At 37.4% G+C, this 18,379-nt stretch overlaps 3 protein-coding genes and 1 long non-coding RNA gene across 4 annotated transcripts in view; 2 read left to right on the top strand and 2 right to left on the bottom strand.

Moving 5' to 3' along the window:
• The window catches only part of LOC130176759 (uncharacterized), a 30,835-nt gene extending 26,748 nt beyond the window's left edge, over positions 1 to 4,087 (top strand). The window contains exon 7 of the long non-coding RNA XR_008828919.1: positions 3,949 to 4,087. This is a non-coding gene — a long non-coding RNA (uncharacterized LOC130176759). The remainder of the gene's footprint in view (positions 1 to 3,948) is intronic.
• Positions 3,282 to 5,127, bottom strand: LOC130176758 (troponin I, slow skeletal muscle-like). The gene is made up of 4 exons (XM_056388039.1): positions 4,774 to 5,127; positions 4,237 to 4,326; positions 3,926 to 4,099; positions 3,282 to 3,742 (listed from the first exon to the last, which is right to left on the bottom strand). The coding sequence occupies exons 1-4, from the start codon at positions 4,888 to 4,890 to the stop codon at positions 3,656 to 3,658; spliced, it is 468 nt and encodes a 155-aa protein (XP_056244014.1). The 5' UTR covers positions 4,891 to 5,127; the 3' UTR covers positions 3,282 to 3,655.
• A 1,313-nt stretch (positions 5,128 to 6,440) lies between these two features.
• On the bottom strand, positions 6,441 to 7,832 carry LOC130176756 (troponin I, slow skeletal muscle-like). Its single transcript, XM_056388038.1, has 6 exons — positions 7,758 to 7,832; positions 7,533 to 7,664; positions 7,365 to 7,454; positions 7,093 to 7,263; positions 6,914 to 7,004; positions 6,441 to 6,793 (listed from the first exon to the last, which is right to left on the bottom strand). The coding sequence occupies exons 2-5, from the start codon at positions 7,635 to 7,637 to the stop codon at positions 6,918 to 6,920; spliced, it is 453 nt and encodes a 150-aa protein (XP_056244013.1). The 5' UTR covers positions 7,638 to 7,664; positions 7,758 to 7,832; the 3' UTR covers positions 6,441 to 6,793; positions 6,914 to 6,917.
• Positions 7,833 to 11,633: 3,801 nt separating this feature from the next.
• On the top strand, positions 11,634 to 18,178 carry LOC130175727 (interleukin-17 receptor A). Its single transcript, XM_056386241.1, is given in 13 exon segments — positions 11,634 to 12,261; positions 12,357 to 12,378; positions 13,603 to 13,740; positions 13,897 to 14,015; positions 14,117 to 14,237; positions 14,687 to 14,734; positions 14,827 to 14,984; positions 15,105 to 15,179; positions 15,284 to 15,353; positions 15,806 to 15,901; positions 15,985 to 16,083; positions 16,606 to 17,358; positions 17,361 to 18,178. Coding segments are annotated over 13 exon segments (1,977 nt in total). The 5' UTR covers positions 11,634 to 12,162; the 3' UTR covers positions 17,540 to 18,178.
• The last annotated feature ends 201 nt before the right edge of the window (positions 18,179 to 18,379 follow it).

Genomic DNA, 18,379 nt, shown 5'->3' on the forward strand with positions numbered 1-18,379 from the left:
AAACTAAGCCAAAAGTGATAATACTCACGCATCAGCCATGATTGTCTTAAATTCCCACTCTGAAATATGAAAAATAAGTGCAATTCCAAAATTTACAGTAGTCAGTTATTATTGAATCAATTGAATTATTGAATTGAACAAAGAAAAAAAATCTATATGTTGGCAGAGTCCTTAGAAATATTAGAAATAGTGCAAATAGAATAAATTCCCTTCACATTTAACACCTGTTCAACTGAGCTGATGAATATTCTGACTTCTCTGGTCAAAGTATTTGAGCCACTCCAAACATTCGTTCACACATTAAAGCTGCCTGCACAAAGTTATTTATTGTTCGCTCCCTTCATTTTCTCCCTTGTGCAATATAGAGGTGCTCCAAAGTTACATGTATGTGATGGTCCTTTTTCACATTACATGTAACCCAAAAAATTATGTCAACAGAATTTTTTTCAATCAGTTTTTTCATTCTTGTGGAATTCACATGAAAATGTAAAAGATTAAAAGAAATTTAAAAATGAATAAATTACAACTAAAATTCAATTTTGCTGTGTTAATTTTCAAGTATTATAAGCATGCATTCTCACAAGATAAATCTAAATACTAAAAGCACAAAAGTACCAAAAACCAAATTCACTGAAAACACTTGTATTGTGTCCTTTTCAAAGTTTCAAAGTGCTGAGTCAGTGCATGTGTGAACATAACTGACGAGAGCCTCTGCATAGGTGACAAAAAAGGTGAATGGCCAGATAATCCACAGGCATGTAAGATGACAATGATCAGCTTGCTCTAAATCTTAATCAGAAGACACTTCTCTGAATTTCACGCAGTCTAAGATAACAGTTAGTAGTTTTTAACATGTTAAGAAAATACTTCTTATTAACATAATTCAGCTCAAAACATCTACATGCCCACCGCACTACATCTATAATAATCCACAAGTATCAGAATAGCAACTCTGTACCTTAGTGAAGCCAGACAGCCCCTTGAGCCGCACCTCAAAACTGAACAAAAGCGTGTGTGAGGGGCGAAGCATCGACTTTCTGAAGAGACGATGGAGAAAAATCAATCAGATTTATAGTGTCCGTGCCAAATGTGAATGGCTCACTAAAATAGACTCCTGTCTGTGCTACTGCTACTGTCTGTCCACCAACAGTGACATTTACTGATGCACATACGTAGCATCACCACAATATTCAGACAGGAAAGGAGGTAATAAAAGTTCATTTATGGGCTTAAACCTTTGAGGATCTTGCTTGAGTTCAACAGCACCTGTTGGTGGAAGTGACAGTGAGCATTTAAAGAGGTGACCACACTTGTGCTGTGTCACATATTCACATTTCACCATTTGGAGTTTGTATCAAAGTTTTTAAGATGTCAAACAGAAGAAAGATTTCAGTCTGGAGTATCTTTATTCCCTTGTTCCACATCTTTATTTATCGAACAAACAGCATGGTCCAAGTGTGACCACCATGCAAGAGGTTTCTAATACCCACTCCACATCTGTGTTTCTAATTGCCACATGAGCTGTAAGTCTTAGAAATGAAAAAATCTTATTGCTTTGTTCATGAAGATGAATGAATTAGTGTTAATTTTTTGAGATTATAAACATGTTTTCCATTAAATAAAAAAGATGGCAGTGGTGTAGTGATTGTCACATTTGGAGATGTACTCTGACCTATTATCTCCTTGCATCAGTTCGAATGGAATTAGAAGTACTATAATGATCAGGGCATATCCTCAATCCACATCACTGTATATACATCACTATTCCTTTCCATGTACGTGACAACAGACGATGGTTGTCTGACATGTTACACGACCACCTTAGACTAAAGAACAAAGCCAAAGGATGGTTGGGTTTTATTTAGGGGAGCAGAGGAACAAGGACAGGTGCTGGTCAGGGTTTGATGGTTTGTAAACTGATCCAGCCAATCTGCGTCATTGTTGTAACAGTGAGTCAAATATTCAAAAGGCTGTGACTCATGCCCTCGCAAAGAATAGGTAGGCAGTTAACAATTGAAGAAGAATAGTGAAGTACACACCAATTACTATCTTGAGATGTCTCATAATTTAGCTTTAAAATAGTACCACGGTGATTTAGCATTGCACTTCCATAAAGTTGGGGAACTTTCCAGACTTGTATCTCTAATATAGACCAAGCTCAAAGAATACTTTCTGTAAGACCTTTTTGTTAGACCCTCCCTGCCAGGTAGACCAGCCTGACTACTTAAAGAGTTACGTCCACGTGCAACAATTTCTCATCTCACAATTTACATCCAATGCCAACGTTCACTTCCAAAGCAGAGGGTAATGTGCTCTATATGTAGCAAGGTGGAATGAAAGGTGTAGAAGTCGGGGTGGTGGGTGGACATGTAGCGCATCAGACTTTGTTTGTGTCCTGTGACAGAAGCGTTTTGTTAAGTTATTTTCCCCGAACATCATTCATAACACAATGCCTAGTTAACTGATCTTCATGTGTTAGGGTTAGGTGAACTCCCCCTTTAATATCTGTCATCACCCTGGTGTGTGATTTACCACATTAGATGTACTATCAAGAGTTAGTAATACAGAAATGTTGTTGCTCTACTTTTAGTTTTTTGCAAACACATTTGTTCCAGGACTGAAAGGGCAGCAGTAGACTTTCCAAGGTTCATCAAAGGTTAGAAATTTGACACTTCATTAGGCTTATGATACTCAAAAGTGCTTTGGATGAAAGCATCTAATAATGATCCAGAGCTGCCCCAAAATTTAATGGGTTTTTCTCTGGTCAAAGGCCCATCCCTCCATGAACTTCACTGCCAACTGGTTCAGTCCTTTTTGAGTAATCCTGCTGACTAACATACAAACCAAACAACCAAGCAACAAACAGATCTCCGTGGCTGAGGTAATTATCAAAATTGTTGTCGTTGAATTTCTTTTCTGTCTGTAGTTATGTCTAATTTTCACTTTTAGTAGTAGTAGTGTTGATTGTCACTGTGTTCTGGTTGCTCCTTGTCATTTTACTAAGGGGTTTATTGCAGCCCTGAACCTGCGACCTCTCTTATTTTTGGACGTTCACAGTTCTTAACATGAATGTTCCGTCCACTTTGATTTACAAAGATGATTTAACAACTTTGTTCTCAGCTGCTGCCGTTGACAACTGCCAAGTCCTGGAACTATTACTACCATCTGGCTTATTATGCAATCCCAGGCTTGTGTCAAGAACACTTCGGGTGATGATAAGGTAGATATTTAAAAAAAAAAAAAAAAAAAAAAAAAGTGCAGCGTCAGTTTTGTGTGTTAATCAGAAGTGTTTATTATCATCGCATAAACCAGTCCATTCCAGGCATTTCCAGATCCGGAAACACAGCAAATTTTAATATGTTCTTTTGTCTCATAAAAGTGTAGGTAATTAAAAATTTTAAATTTGCTGCCAACACCATAAAACAGGACAAAGTGCAATTTGTCTATATATGCAAAATATACACAGTTCCCTTCCTTTGAATCTTAATTTTGCATATTGCAAATGTGAAGTCTGTACACACACTCACACTCAAATATACACTGTGGGCTTGCTAATTGTGTGCATCATTACACACAACACATCAACACTATTTTCATCTCTATTCTCATCCAGTGTAAAACAGGATTCGTATTTAAAATGTCCATAAATACAAATCTACTGCCCGGCATCAAACAGCTTCTTCCTGCCCTCCATACCAGACATGGCCTCCACGTTCTTACGCCAGTCAGTCACCTCCTCTTTCTGTTCATAAGAAGAAAATAATTCCTTAGTTTTCACAAAATAACCCCACAATAACATGCCATGATTCAAACCTGATCTGAGCCTTAAACCGAGGAGTCAACCCAGCCTGATATAATCTTGAAAACTTTAAAAACCAGCATAATTAAAAATAAATCAATCTGCTGTTGTAGTTGCAGCACTTACCTTCTCCTCCTCCTTCTTTACAGTCTTGAGGTTGGCCTTGAAGTCCACGGACTCTTTGACCCTAGAGCCCAGCAGAGCCCCCAGCATGGCGTCAGCTGAGATCTTCACCCTCTTGAGAGCAGGTCGCTTCATTTTACCCTTCAGCTCAAAGATCTTCTGAGACAGATTCTCAATCTGCAGAAAACAATTATGAGTAATTAAAAGTATGTGGTTATACACGGAAAAAAATCTAACAAATCACAATGAAAATTAACCAGAAAATGTATTAGACACACACACACTACATAAAATGAATATGAATGAACATGTACCTCTCTGTTATTTTTGGCCACCTTGGCTTCAATGTCGTAGCGCTCTTCATCTACCACATCAATCTTATGGTGCAGTTCTTTGCACAGAGCCTGTAGACAGAAAGAGAATCAAATCAGATTTATTGAACAAATCCCTGAGAAGATTGCAGTCCTCTGGTTTATTGCACAGCTGCACATCTCAAACTCAAAGGTTTTATTTTTCTGTGAGGTGATGCAACATTTATGAAACATTGCACCAGGGAGCACAGTGTTTTCTATTAATACTGTGTTGATTGTTACCCTTAGTGATTACTTGCTGTGTATTTAACATCCAAATGAATGATATTTCATATAGTATGAGTTATTAATGACTTGAAGGTTACTTTAAATGAAAGTGTCAGCTAAATGCCAAAATGTCGAGGCACCTGTCCTGTAATGCACCTTCTGCATGTGAACATGGCGTCTATATACATCAGAGGAATCCATAAGTGTGGATCATTTCAGCCATGCTGTTTCATTGGAATATGATGGGCGGCTCATGCAATGACCTGAGCATACCTGAAGGTCCTGCATGGACAAACCAGAGAGCTGGAGTGGAGGGACTCTCTCACTTAAAGTACTTTCTCTTTCCAGCCTCTTTTCCCCCTTCTCCTTCTCCAGCATCATAGATGCCATTTTCAGCAGTTTGGTCTAAATTAGGTAGAAAAATCTATTTTATTGAACCATTTTGTTAATTTAGCACTAAACTATTACTGGTCAGATGGTCACATAGATTATGTTTCGGTAAAGAACAAAGGACAATACCTTGAGAGCCAGTCTGCGAGATGCAGAGATCTTTGATTTTTTCTACACAAAAGGCGGTAGACAAAAAATTAGTGAACCAGCAGTTACATAAGACACACATGGTTTATTAATAAAGATTCTTTGTATATACAGCAATAAAACTTACCGGTCTGTATTGGAGATGGAGATATGGGAAAGAAAACAAAATATATGAGTCAGTAATGACATGCTGAAGATCTGAAGGATGACAATAATTTTACAAATTTACATAATCAAACAATATATAACTTACGCCTCAGACATGGTTGGATACTTTTTGTCTGTTAAAGAATTAAAGAAAATGAAATTAAAATTATTCAGAGACAGTAATGGTTGCATTTTTCCTCTTAAGAATTAAAGTACAAGCTGTATTATAAACACACTTTTTATAAATGATATTTAATTATTTTGTGATTCATGAACCAGTATTTTTGTGTTTACTGCACAAACTTCTGTTGACTGAGCCAAGTTAGAGTCACCCAGACCTTGGTATGGTAATACACCAACATTAAGCCTTTAAATTAGCAGCACTGCTTGCATTAGTGCTGTCGATTGTTTGAGTGATATTCCGTTTTTAATCCCAACTGTAGTTGATCCATTTTAAGAATCAAAATCCAAATTAGTTGCTGCCAAATAAGACAGTATATAACAAAACATCTCATGTTGGCAAGTATATATCATTTGTTGAGATAATTGAAAACATTGGTTGTTCCTACCAGGTACTGTGAATGACAGTTTACAGTAGTGCACTTCTTCTTTATATAAATTACTTGAGAGAATTTAAACACTAAATTGATGAACCAAACGTGCTTTTACATTTAATGCATAGTTATAATTGTCATATCTAATATTTTATTTTCTTAAAAGATCCAACTGTCATCAATCTTACATTCACAGTAATTTTGCATGGTTATGTTTTTCCATCAACTCTGCATGTCTCAGCATAATAAGGCTCCAGCTATTCTTTAAATTATTTTAGATAAGTGCAACAGGTGAAATGGTGTAACTGTCTCATATTAAGCCACACTATCATCATCACAAACATCAACATACCTTTTTTTTTTTTTTATCTCTGCAGGAAACCTGTTGAGGTGAAGAGTCTCTGTCTTTCAATGACAGAAAGAAAACTCAAGTCAAATTTAATGACTCCTATTGCCTTCTCTGAGTGGCCAACTAAAATAGCCTCATCTGTCCTGACAGCCAGTATACTGTATATCTTTAACATGGCATCCCCCAACATGCTCCTGTTGCTCAACAAGATTGCAAGACATTAAAGCAGCCTTGACTATAGTAATTAATATCTGTTTTGTCTGTGAGTTGAATACACCATGATGAATTTAACTGTTACTAAAATAGGGAGATTAATCATAAAAATAAATTCTGAACAAACCCAAAGAAACCAGTCAAGTGATCATGGTCATTTAATCAGCATCACATGTATTACACATAGTGCGACAGTGCCATCATCTGTATAATATAGATACTGCACTAACTCATAAAGCTAATCAGCCCTTTCTTTAACACAATTTCAATATGCTAAGGATACTGCATATTATACAGTTTATATTATCACATTCAGTAGTAGTCTTTACATACAGGTTTATATTAAATGAAAATTAAAGATGTTTTAATACAGTATAATCTAAATAGTGCATTTATCTAGTCTTTTACACGTGTCTATAGTTAATATCATTCTTTACAAAACCAGTTTTGTTTCATCCTGTAATGGAAACCTTCTTGTATTTGGACAGTAATTCTGAAATAAAGATGAACAAAGGGATTTAATCAAAACAAAAAAATGTATTTGAACATTGCAAACTCAAGATTTAGTTCAGGAAAGATGTGTTGCTAACACAGCCTTGTGTAATGTGAGCACCTTCTTATTGTCCGGCATCAAACAGCTTCTTTCTGCCCTCCATACCAGACATGGCCTCCACGTTCTTACGCCAGTCAGTCACTTCTTCCCTCTGTAAAATAGTGATGCAGTAGGTTGTAAATATTTTTTTATGTAGTTAATCATACACTTTGGATGATTGTATCTGCCACCAATTTTACCTTTTCTTCTTCTTTCTTCACTGTCTTAAGGTTGGCCTTGAAATCAGCCTTCATGAGTTTTGAGGTGTCGGTGCATGCACCCAGCATGTCCTCTGTCGTTTTCTTAACCCTCTTCAAGTTCGGTCGCTTTACACCCTTCAGGTCAGAGATCTTTTGAGTCAGTGTCTGGATCTGTGCAACAAACATCACAGTTACAGATGAACCAATAATCATCCAACTACAACATCGAAATAGGTCAGTAAATGCATCATTTTATTGGTCACCTACTGTACCTCTTTCTCATTTCTGGCTACCTTGAGCTCCATATCATACCGTGTTTCATCTACAACATCAATCTTATGATGTAGTTCTCTACAAAGATCCTGCAAAGAGGTAAAATGAACCATCAAAAATCTGTAAAATAATAATGATCAAATCAACATAACTTGTTGCGCCAGTACCTGCAGCTCCTGGACTGACAGACCTGACAGCTTCAAAGGAGGGAAGCACTCGTTCACAGCTCTTTCTTTCTCATGTTTCTTCTCTTCACTTTCAGCCACCAGCATAGAAGCTGCCTTCTTCAGCAGTTTGGACTGTAGGATAGCAAGGCCTTACTTAATGAGGTGTTCAATCACACAGCATACTGTTAAATAGTGTTCACATAAGGCCTATAGCTCTACACTTACCTTCAAATGCAGTCGGCGTGTTGCTGAATATTTTGGCTTTTTCTGTGACAAAGATATGTACACTTACATTACTTATACATCAAATACAGATATCAGTGTCGTTGTTTTAAGCATGAAATGAAACATCTGAATCTATATTGGTGATTAATTAATGATTATGAAAGAAACTATTCCGACTCACCGGCCTTCATCATCACGTGTCATGAAAAGCAGACAAAAAAGATTTTTTTTTTTATTATTTAGGAATCCACAGGAAACAGTGGGAAAAGCTTCCAAAACAGGTCAGTGATAATACACAGAAAAAAAAGAGGCAAGTCGTCAAAAGAGGTTGAATTTCCTTTTTAATTTCTCTGATTGTGCAGATGTTTGGTTACTTTAAGAAGAAAATACTCACCCCTCAGACATGGTTGCAGCTTATGGTACCTTTGGAGTGGAAACAACGTTTAAAAAAATCATTTTAAGTGTACTACATGCATTTTTAACACATATTGTAACACAGTTTTATACAAAGTATGAATTATTATAATACTGTTTATGAAAACTTAACTTGTATTTTCTACAACTGATATGATGAATGATGGTGAATCCAACTAGTCAACTGTTTAATAGATGTATTTAGACTAATTTTCCTCAGGGGCTTTCAGATATTTTTCAGTATTCTTCCAGGTCCAGATTATCTTTCCTATTGTTATAAAGGGCTGAGTAGGGAGTCTGTTGCACGGCTATATTTGGACACATTTCCCCCACGCTTTGGCATGTCCCAGCAGCTGCCATGGCCTTGATGATGCCAAAGAGAGCCAAGCTGCACAGTGATTTGGCAGCCAAGCAAGGAACAACTCCAAACCCATGGGCACTGCAAGAGTACTTTAAAAAACTGAACAATCCTGACCTTTTCGGAGTCATGTAATGCTTACTTTCTATTAGGTTGTTTCTGGCATTTTATTTTCAGTTCCAATTTAAATTGCTAAAATGAAAATGAAATGATATTTGTCATTATATCTCCTCCTGTGGCATTAAACAATAATAATAATAAACAGATGGAGGTTTCAGAGCAGAACAAAAGCATGTAAGAGCTTCTGACACAACACAGTATATCCAATTTAGATGAAGCAAGCATGACAGGGTGCGAAAGTCAAGGTAAACAAGAAAAGCAGTAGACGATTTTAGGAAGCCTGCAACCTTGCCCTCTTTCCAGGAGGTTGCCAATTTTAACGAGCCAGCCATCATCACTTATCACACCAGCTTTTCCGTCGCAAGGATGGGTCAAGCGTGCTGTTACCAGCCACCAATACTTTGGCATGCATTTTAAGCCTCGGGTTACATTTCCTCACTTAGAGGATAAAGAGATCGTCAAGAAGCTTGAGGTGTTGTAGGAATTAAAGCCGGAGAGACACGTTTGAAAAGTTGCTTAAAGACCTTGTCAAAAGTAGCGACATAGCAGAGATTCCCTCACATAAATACCAGCAACACTATCCGTGTCAGGGGCATGCTGATATGCAGTCTTAACTACTCCCTACAATAAAGCCGAACTAGAAGTGACCAAACAAACATATGGTTGTAAAGACAGTTACTAAGATACCTGGGCTGCTGTCACAGCAGGAGAAAAAGTCTCTTAATCTTGCAATGGCAGGTTAAAGAGCCCCCTTTAATGTTTATAATAAATCTGATTGACTTTTACTTTCTTGAGATAAATAGCAAGTTGATTATTGTATCAAACTTACCTTGAATATGAGAGGAAAACAGAGAGGGCAGCAACAGTGGTGCGTCCGGAAAAGAAAAAGCACTTTATGGTTATTAGTGAAAGATTTACGCATACAAAGTCTGATCTGAATGGCTTGCTAAAATAGACCCCCTGTCCACCTGACAATCACAATGCGCAATCCCTTTTTGATTTGCCCTCAACCCATGACCCATTTACTTCATGTGATAGCACTGCACAAGGTCACACCTCACACATCCCAGTGTTATCCTCTCTGCTGATATCGGGTGCCCTGAGCGTTTGTGTCATGGCATGTACTGGCAGAAGTTAACATCAACAACAAATTGTTTCAAAGGTGCCTTTTAAAGTAATAGGTTGAAGTTTATTAAGAGAAATATAAAATCCCTTGATTAGTCATTTTATTATCTAAGTCTCGGAGTCTACTGCCACAACTTATCATGTGAGGCTATACTTGGGCACAAGCATACTTTGAGCTAAATGCTAGCATCAGCATGCTAATAACACAGATGATGGCGCTAGATTAAAAGGGATCACCAAAGTCAATGAAGGCAATCCTTCAAATGGTTCCTGAGACATTTAATTCTGAACCAAAGGACTGACCATCCAACAGACTGCCTATCTCAACATGACACATGGCAAAAAAATTAACTTACTTAACATTAGCTTTAGTGCCATCCAGTATTTAAAATGTGTAAAACTTTCTTTTAACTTTAACTAATTAGCATTTATAAGCACTATATATACATTCAATACATGCATGTAATTATAACAGACTGTAATTTTGTTGTAAGACAGTATAAGGACATTTTCAAAATGATCTCAATGTTTTTCTCAACAATTATAACTCCTTCTATGATGCTTTTGTAACTAGTGTATAAACAGTTAACAAATGCCTGATAATATGTTATAACAAGTGCAACAAGTGATCACACACAAACAAGTGTTTTTCAATTAAAATTTTTTTTTTTTGTCCCTCAAGGGGCAATGTCAGGCAAGTTTTCAAATAAACATACATTTTTTTACACATAAAAACTATCTAAAAATACAAATATGGCAATGTTAAAATGAACTGAAATATAAAAAGATTAATGGCAGTGGCCAACAATATTGCCGCAGAGGATATTGTCAATTTAACACAAGCTAAACTGATCAGTTCTCTAGAATAGAACCAAACTTCCTTCAATACATTACAGGCAATCATTAGGAATGCGTATGAGACTGACACTATGTACAACAAATCAGGGACACTCAGGGACTGTAGTCACTGGGCAGGTTGATGTTACACACTGAAGTCAACACATAAAACATACAGGAAGAAGACAAAGCAACATCACACCATAAATAAGAGCATGCAGCATAAATGAAAGGAAAGCAAGTAAAACACATTTTAATATCTGATTACAGCTTCATTATAATGTGTTATAAATTATTCATTAGTTGTTTTTATACTTTCCAATGCTAATATGGGGGGGGGGGGGGGCAAAATCCTGAACACTGTTCACTGTACGTCACAAACTGATGATAGTTGTATTGAATAAAAGTATATTTTTATATTTCGATCATAGTGCCACCATGTCTTCTGAATCGCAATTGCCGTGACACCACTATCACAGTGGGGAGAGATTAAATACAACGTCTACAGTCTATTTCTGGTCAGATTTCAGTGGCGCATGACTCTCCGTCTGTCTGTCTGCCTCTGTGTTATGTAAACTGACACAGTTGAGCTCAATGTCCAGTAGGAGTCACAATAACACTGAGACAAAGCGACAGGAATTAACACACAGCTACAGCCACATTTTTGTCCTATACAATATAAGCCCTTGTAACCAAACAGTGAATAGCTGAAGGTTTAGTGGTAAAACCCCTGGCTGTCTGCTGGCTTCATGTGTTGATCCTCTGAACTCAGATGTTCTTCTATATGTATATTTAGGTGATGTTGCCTGAAGGTAGACTGAATGTTAAAAGTGCAGTTTAAGAGGTGTTCTCCCTGCCTACAGAGGTTTAAGACACTTTTTTTGTAACTACTGCAGAGCCGTTTCAGGTCTGGCTGTGAGTTTCTTTGCTGCATGTCTCTTTCTCTCTTCAATTTCTGTCAAATTTCTACTGTTTATTGTTCAACTGCTTCTACTACTGTTTTTTGTTTTATTGTTAAAAAATATCCACATGCCAAAAAACAAAAAAACAAAAACAAATGCAATTGATACTATTTAAACTTAAAATGTACTGCTTGTAAATCTGGTCACTGCTGCCACCTAGTGACTGTTTGATGTTTAGACATATTGTTTTGCAGTTGGCATCAGTTGGCACTTAACGTACAAACCGCAACAAGGAAAAAGAAACTTTTGTTCGTCACAGAATTTTCTAAAACATTGCTCATTTGGAGAGGAGTGTTTTCAGCCCATGCAGTGCTCTCGCTGAGAATGGAAAATACTAACCACGTTTGATAAGGGCATCCTTCCTGTGTATTCATTTCAGATATCAGTACCTGATAATTATAACAGTATTCATACTGACAAAAGTCAGATCACTGTGAGCTTTCTCAGCGTTTGTTCAAGCAAACTCTTGAACCATCTTTACAAACAGAGTTGATTATTGTTAGATTTTCGTATTTTCTCTGTAGTTTTTAAAGCATAAAAAAGCTTTTTAAAGCTACCTTTATTGTGCAGCTACACCAGCTACACCAGAATGATCCATGTTCTTTTCTTCTGTTTTTGTTTGAGTGCTGGACTCACAGTGTCATCTTCTTTTTGGATTCTTAACAAACGTCTGGACTGCAGTCAACCGGTGAGGATACAAGCAATCTTATAAAACTAATTTAAGTTAATGTCATTTATATTCCAAGCGTCATGAAGTCACTGTCTATCTTGTATTTTTTACAGGGACTTGACCACTGCAAAATCAGTGAGTTTTTTATTTGTCAATTCATTAAAATTAAGTTTAAACACGTCCTGTATGTACAGAAGAGTTCAACCAAATGTTACAATTGTTATATTGTAATTATTTGATGCATTAATGTATATCACTTAAATGTTGCACCTGGTACAAGAAGGGATCATTTTAGTTGCTTTATAGTACTTGGTGCAGTAACTTGTGAATTTTCCCCCAGGGGTCAATAGTCTTATCTTAATCTATAATAACATATCATAATTTGATTGTTAATTATTATTATTGAGTATGAGTGTGTGAGTATATTAATATAATGTTGCATTAAAGTTTCTGTAGACGATTGTCACTGCCACTAGAGGTTGCACTCGACCACCAGCGTCTCAGACTAAAACAAATACTTTGTTGGTCACACCAGAGGCCTCTGTTCAGCCACAACCCTCCCTCCCTTGCCCCGATACGCTTCACAGCAATCCTGGCGGTAAACAAGTTAGCGATAGCAACATTTGCCAAACATACTCATAATATGGGTAACAGCAAGTTAGCGAACATAATCATGCCTACTGTAGCCAGTCACAAATGAAAACATGTAACATGTAAGATTATGTAGACATGAAGTTACTTATACATTGAGGAGAATAATCCAGTTCTGAGTCAAGCTGGAGCCCTTTAGCAGCTCGTAGGATTTTCCTCTGAGTATTGGCTCCAGGGTTGTTCTGGGAAAGACTTTCAGCCTTGGATTAATCTCCTGGGGCCGGGCCGGTAAAAACTTTAATTTATGGATGTATTGGAAATGGAGGAGGTCGCTTTCACCTGACACCTGCGTATTGCACTGTGCCATCTCACCTGTGGGCAGTAACTGTGTGTTTATAAAAGTATGGAGGGCCAACGGTTTAACAAGGAGGGACTCACATTGACTAATATGTACATGCACTAGTTTGCATGCGCTGCCAGACTGGATACTGAAAACAAAGAACAGAAACTCAGATTACAAAACACGGGGTATGACTTCATCCTCTGCTCAGGATGCCATTACTCCACTATATCTTTATATAGAAAATAGTTGTTTGCTGCTATATTTTAAAAAAATCTCATTTACAAAATAAATTGAAATATTCAAGTAAAGTACAAGTACTTCAAAACTGATCGTAAGTGCAGTACTTGAGTAATTTATTGCATTCTTGTGAGCTACTTTCCACCACTTGAAACATAATAATATATAGACCATTCCCTAAATGCCAGATAACTGTTCAGACAAAAGAGTGGTTGTACAACGTGCTCCTACCAGCCCAGACTGGGGTCCTGAGCATGTTGGAGTCGAAATGGACAAACACGGGACTGTCCCTGTTATGAATGTGCAATGGAAACTAAAGTCAGATGGTAAGTAATGCTAAAATCTTTGTTATTACTATATTGTATTTTAAGACCACAGTATTGTTCATTGTATCTCACATTTTAAAATGCATCAGATAAAACATGTAAAGCTGTTAAGCCAGTCTTTCATCAAAAACTTTGATGTAAAACTTGTATTCACAGCAGGTGTATTAAACCTTCGCGGATCCGAGATAAATATTCTGGATGAAAGTACAAATCAAAGTATGTGTGTGCAGTTTCTCTACAATCTCCAACGGCAGCTGAATCCAAACTATACGAGGGTAAGACACAAACGTATTGCTTCAACAATTTTTTTCAGTACCAACCAATATATACATTGTATTAACAGATTAGACTCCTGCAATTTTTGTTTCTGTACTAGTGGACATTGTCCTTGGATGGAGTTGTGGTGGAGCCCGGGCAAACATATATGGTGTCAGTTGTTAATTTGCCAGAACCTAAGAGTGGAGACAACAGGATCAGAAAGCGGATCACCTTCCCAAGTGAGTTTCCTCCACATACAGATCACTGAAGTGTGTGTGTGTGTGTGTGTGTGTGAAAAAGCGAGGAAAAATTGATTGAGGTATTGCAAAGTTTATGATCAGAATACCATGTTGGCATTAGCATGACAAGAGGACCGTTTTTGTCTGATATCACTTTTGATGAAATGTAAGGTATAAGCTGTTACTTTGGCCTCCTCCTGTTTCGGCTGTAGAAAATCTTCTGCTTTTATTGCTTTATTTTGTTTTCATTATTCAATTGCCGTTTTATTACTTACAACAGGAAACTGATTATGTGCTCTAATTATATCAAGAATGAATAAATTGTGTGCTTATAATTCAGTGATCATTACCACAGTTCACTGAGTGATTTGATTCTTCTTGTAAATCCAATTCAAAGAAAACTTTAAAAAGTCAAATCAGCTGATTGTAATGTTGACTGTCATTTCCAGGATGTGATGACAGCAGAATCCAAACAGCCAGAACGTGTCTTGAAAATGGTAAATTTTACACTAAATCTAAAGAGTTTTAAGTATCCAAAGAAATCCTGGCCGATCTAGACATTGTCTTCTGCGTGTTTTTGTTATTTCAGGTAGCCTGTGGGAGCCTCACATGACCGCTGCCATGTCTGTTGATAGGCAACATAAAAAGTTGTACATTGTGGTGAGTTTTGAGGCAGCACAGTATTCAGAAAGATACCAAGTATCCATCCAGAGCCAGGCTCTCCATCATTCAAGGAATGTCTCAAAGGTAAATATAATGAATATGTCACTTATTTTATTCATATGATTTAATGCTTGTTTAGCACGATATACTGTAGAGTGCACACATTAAACCAGAACGCATTTTGTTATTCCATTAAACAAACAGGAAAATACAACATCACTGATTGTGACATTTGAATTTGGGTTGTGGCAGCTCTCACAATGTGAAATGTTGTTAACGGTGAGTTAAATTATAATTTTATGACAGAGTCCCTTCGAGTTAACGATGTATCTTACTTGTAGAGATGTAATATCAAAAGCTGACTCTTCTCTGTTGTTTCAAAGATTCAGCCGTATTTTCCACGATGCAAAAATCACTGCTGTCGCCACGAGGACGAACTCAATTACTGCCTATGTAAGTACAATTTTTGAGATATATACTGTCTGGTAGATTTTCAGTGACTATATGGTACAGAGCATAAATCAGTGGTTCCCAACCTTTTTGGCTCATGACCTATTCAAATAAAGCGCTGTTCAGTTTTGACCCCCTGTTGTAGAGGTTTTTGAATTTTGACTTCTAAACTTCTCTGATTGTCTGATTTGAATATTTTTGACACCTGAAGAGGTTAAATAATCCTATTTTTCACTAAAATGCAAAGATAAAGCAGCAAATTTATGTAGTAGAATTTTATTTTTTTATTTTTTCCTTTCCCGTTTACCATCTCACAAGCCCCTAAGATTTATACTGTGACCCAGTGGAAGGGCCCCAGATCCACAGGTTGGGAATCACTGGTCTAATGATATTTTGGTTAACTTTTTTTGTTTGTAGCGGTACTAAGCTAATCATATGTATGTTTGTGCTTTTAGATTATCCACCGCGGACGTTAATTATAAAGGCAGTTGTGGGGCTGCTTGTCATTGAAGTTTTTCTTTTTTATTTCCTGTGGAGAGCATTTCATAAAGGTTTGCCCTCTTATAAATAAACTCTTGAATAGAAAACACAACTTGAGTAGAAAAATAATCAATTGTCTCCATCCCTCTCTCAGATTCTGTGAACACACCCTCATCTGCTGCCAAAGACCAACCACAGGATTTTCAGCTGCAAAAAACCAGAGACGTCCAGGGACTTGACCACTGCAAAATCAGTGAGTTTCTTATTTGTGAAATCATTAGAATGAAGTTCAAACACTTCCTGTATGTACAGAGGAGCCAATATGCTGAGAGTGGCAATGTTTTCTGCAAATGGTCAATATCTTTACATTGGCCTTTTTTTTTTTTTAATTTTACAGACACTTGGTGTTATTTTTAGTAAGCTGGAATCATTTGAGCATAAAAATATCATGTTAATTTGACATTTATATGACTCATCTGCCCATACACATAAGCAGTGGTTGTAGACGAAGCCAGATTTTTCTCTGAAGTAAAAGTAGCAATACCACAGTGTGGTAAGTCAAGATCTTGTATATTAAAATATATTTAAAGCATCAAAAATTATCATAATGCCAAACGTCCCATTTCCGAATACTGTATATTGTTGTACTGTAATTATTTGATGCATTAATGTGTATATCACTTAAATGTTGCAGCTGGTAAAAGAGGGGATCATTTTAGTTACTTACAGTCCTTGATACAGTAACTTGTGAATTTTGTCTCCATCCTTCTCTCAGATTCTGTGAACACACCTTCATCTGCTGCCAAAAGCGAACCAGAGGGTTTCCAGCTCCAGGAGAGAAAACGAGTGCTCATCATCTACTCCCTGGACCACCCGTTATACAAAAACATTGTTCTCAAGCTCTGTGGCTTCCTGGCGACCAAATGCGGTACTGAAGTGGTCCTGGATCTTCTGGACTCTGCCAGACTGGGAATGTTGGGAAGCATTCAGTGGTTGGACTGGCACAGAGAGCAAATACTAAGCTCTTCAGATAAGATACTAATCCTGTGCTCACCAGGAGTACAAGCCAAATGGAGAGCCATGTGCGGTCACAAACAGGTTTTTCTGAGAGAGGACGCCCGCTCACCTGTAGGTGACATGCTCACTCCAGCCCTCAGCCTCATGGTCCCCCATTTTATTCGATCAGCTTCCTTTGAAAAATACATAGTGGCTTATTTTGATGACATTTGTTCAGAAGAGGATGTTCCTTCACCTTTGAACATTACAGTACGGTACAAGCTGATGAAGCAGTTTGAGGAGATCTTTTTCAGAATCCACGACACAGAAAAGCATGAACCAGGCAGAGTGAATCACATTGAAGGGCTTTCAGAGGACGAGTATCATCGGTGCCTCTCAGGTAGAGCCCTGCGGGACGCTATAGAGGCTTTCCATGCATATCAGCTGGTGCATCCACAGTGGTTTGAGGATGAATTACTGCAGAGCTCAGAGGTGGAGGTTGAGGAGACCTCAGAGGATATCTATGACAATGCGATGTCACAAACCTCATCACATATTTTGTACCTGACTCCATCCAAGTCCTCAGCCATGTAAAGACACATGAAAGTGAAATCACTGCAGACAAAACAGGCCTCTACATGGCCGAACAGCTCCAAATGTGTTCCTCAGTTGAACTCAATCATCTTATTGTTGAGGACATGCTGCCAGTTTGATTGGATTGTATTGGGGTCTTGAGATGCTCATGAAGAAGATCCTGCCAGCTGTCTGTGGAAAATATCGAGGACAGTCCGTCAGTTGTGCTGTGTGATGACAGTTATGTCGTGATTCAGAGGTCAAATTCCTTCTCAACATCATAACAACGACAGAAATCTGTTGATCTCCCAGTGGATACTAATAGATATGAAACTGACCATAAAATAAAAAAACAATGAATTTGTGGTTAAATGTCATGTCGAGGCAAAAAACGTTGTAGGAACATTTATCACTTCTTTGCAATCTTTATAAAGAATACCTATGTGGATTTTTTATACACAAAGCTGCTTTGGTTGTTGTTGTACCGTATTGTATATTAGCTTGTCTAGATATCTGTTCTGCAGTATATTTGCAAGATGCATGTTGAATATAACTTCCTTTCATTGGGAATCGACTCCAGAGTAGTTCAGACCAAAGAGATCTGTGGTTGATGCTTTTGGACTGTGTAAACAGTGTTCGGGTCAAAGTTCGGCCAACTGGGCAAAGTTTCTAGTATTTTATTGGACTGGAGAAGGTGAGCATTTAACTCTTTTTGCGGACAAAATGTTTTGAATGTAATGTGTAAAGGACTTTTAACACGGTAAATGGTCTCCCTCCTAGCAGAGAGTGTTAGTTATTGTTGATGACTTCTTTCCTTTTACTTATGCAGCTTTTCAGATGATTTATTATCGCTGTGCACTTATCGGTGTCTCTTATCCTCTCAGTGCCATTGATGAGGTATTAGATTAAAACCTAAAGCTGTTAAACTTTGTTTGTTGACACAAAAAAAGACAAACATTGTTAACTACATTTCTTTTGCT

Source organism: Seriola aureovittata, chromosome 10 (assembly GCF_021018895.1).
Source record: "Seriola aureovittata isolate HTS-2021-v1 ecotype China chromosome 10, ASM2101889v1, whole genome shotgun sequence".
NCBI classification, from domain to species: domain Eukaryota; kingdom Metazoa; phylum Chordata; class Actinopteri; order Carangiformes; family Carangidae; genus Seriola; species Seriola aureovittata.

Excerpts from the sequence above, each read along its gene's own strand:
- LOC130176756 (XM_056388038.1), bottom strand. The coding sequence starts at position 7,637 with ATGCTGGTGGCTGAAAGTGAAGAGAAGAAACATGAGAAAGAAAGAGCT. Across the intron at positions 7,264-7,364 it reads TAGCCAGAAATGAGAAAGAG|ATCCAGACACTGACTCAAAA; the intron begins GTACAGTAGGTG and ends TTTGTTGCACAG. Across the intron at positions 7,005-7,092 it reads TGAAGAAAGAAGAAGAAAAG|AGGGAAGAAGTGACTGACTG; the intron begins GTAAAATTGGTG and ends ACTATTTTACAG.
- LOC130176758 (XM_056388039.1), bottom strand. The coding sequence starts at position 4,890 with ATGGCATCTATGATGCTGGAGAAGGAGAAGGGGGAAAAGAGGCTGGAA. Across the intron at positions 4,327-4,773 it reads TGTCCATGCAGGACCTTCAG|GCTCTGTGCAAAGAACTGCA; the intron begins GTATGCTCAGGT and ends TTCTGTCTACAG. Across the intron at positions 4,100-4,236 it reads TGGCCAAAAATAACAGAGAG|ATTGAGAATCTGTCTCAGAA; the intron begins GTACATGTTCAT and ends TGTTTTCTGCAG.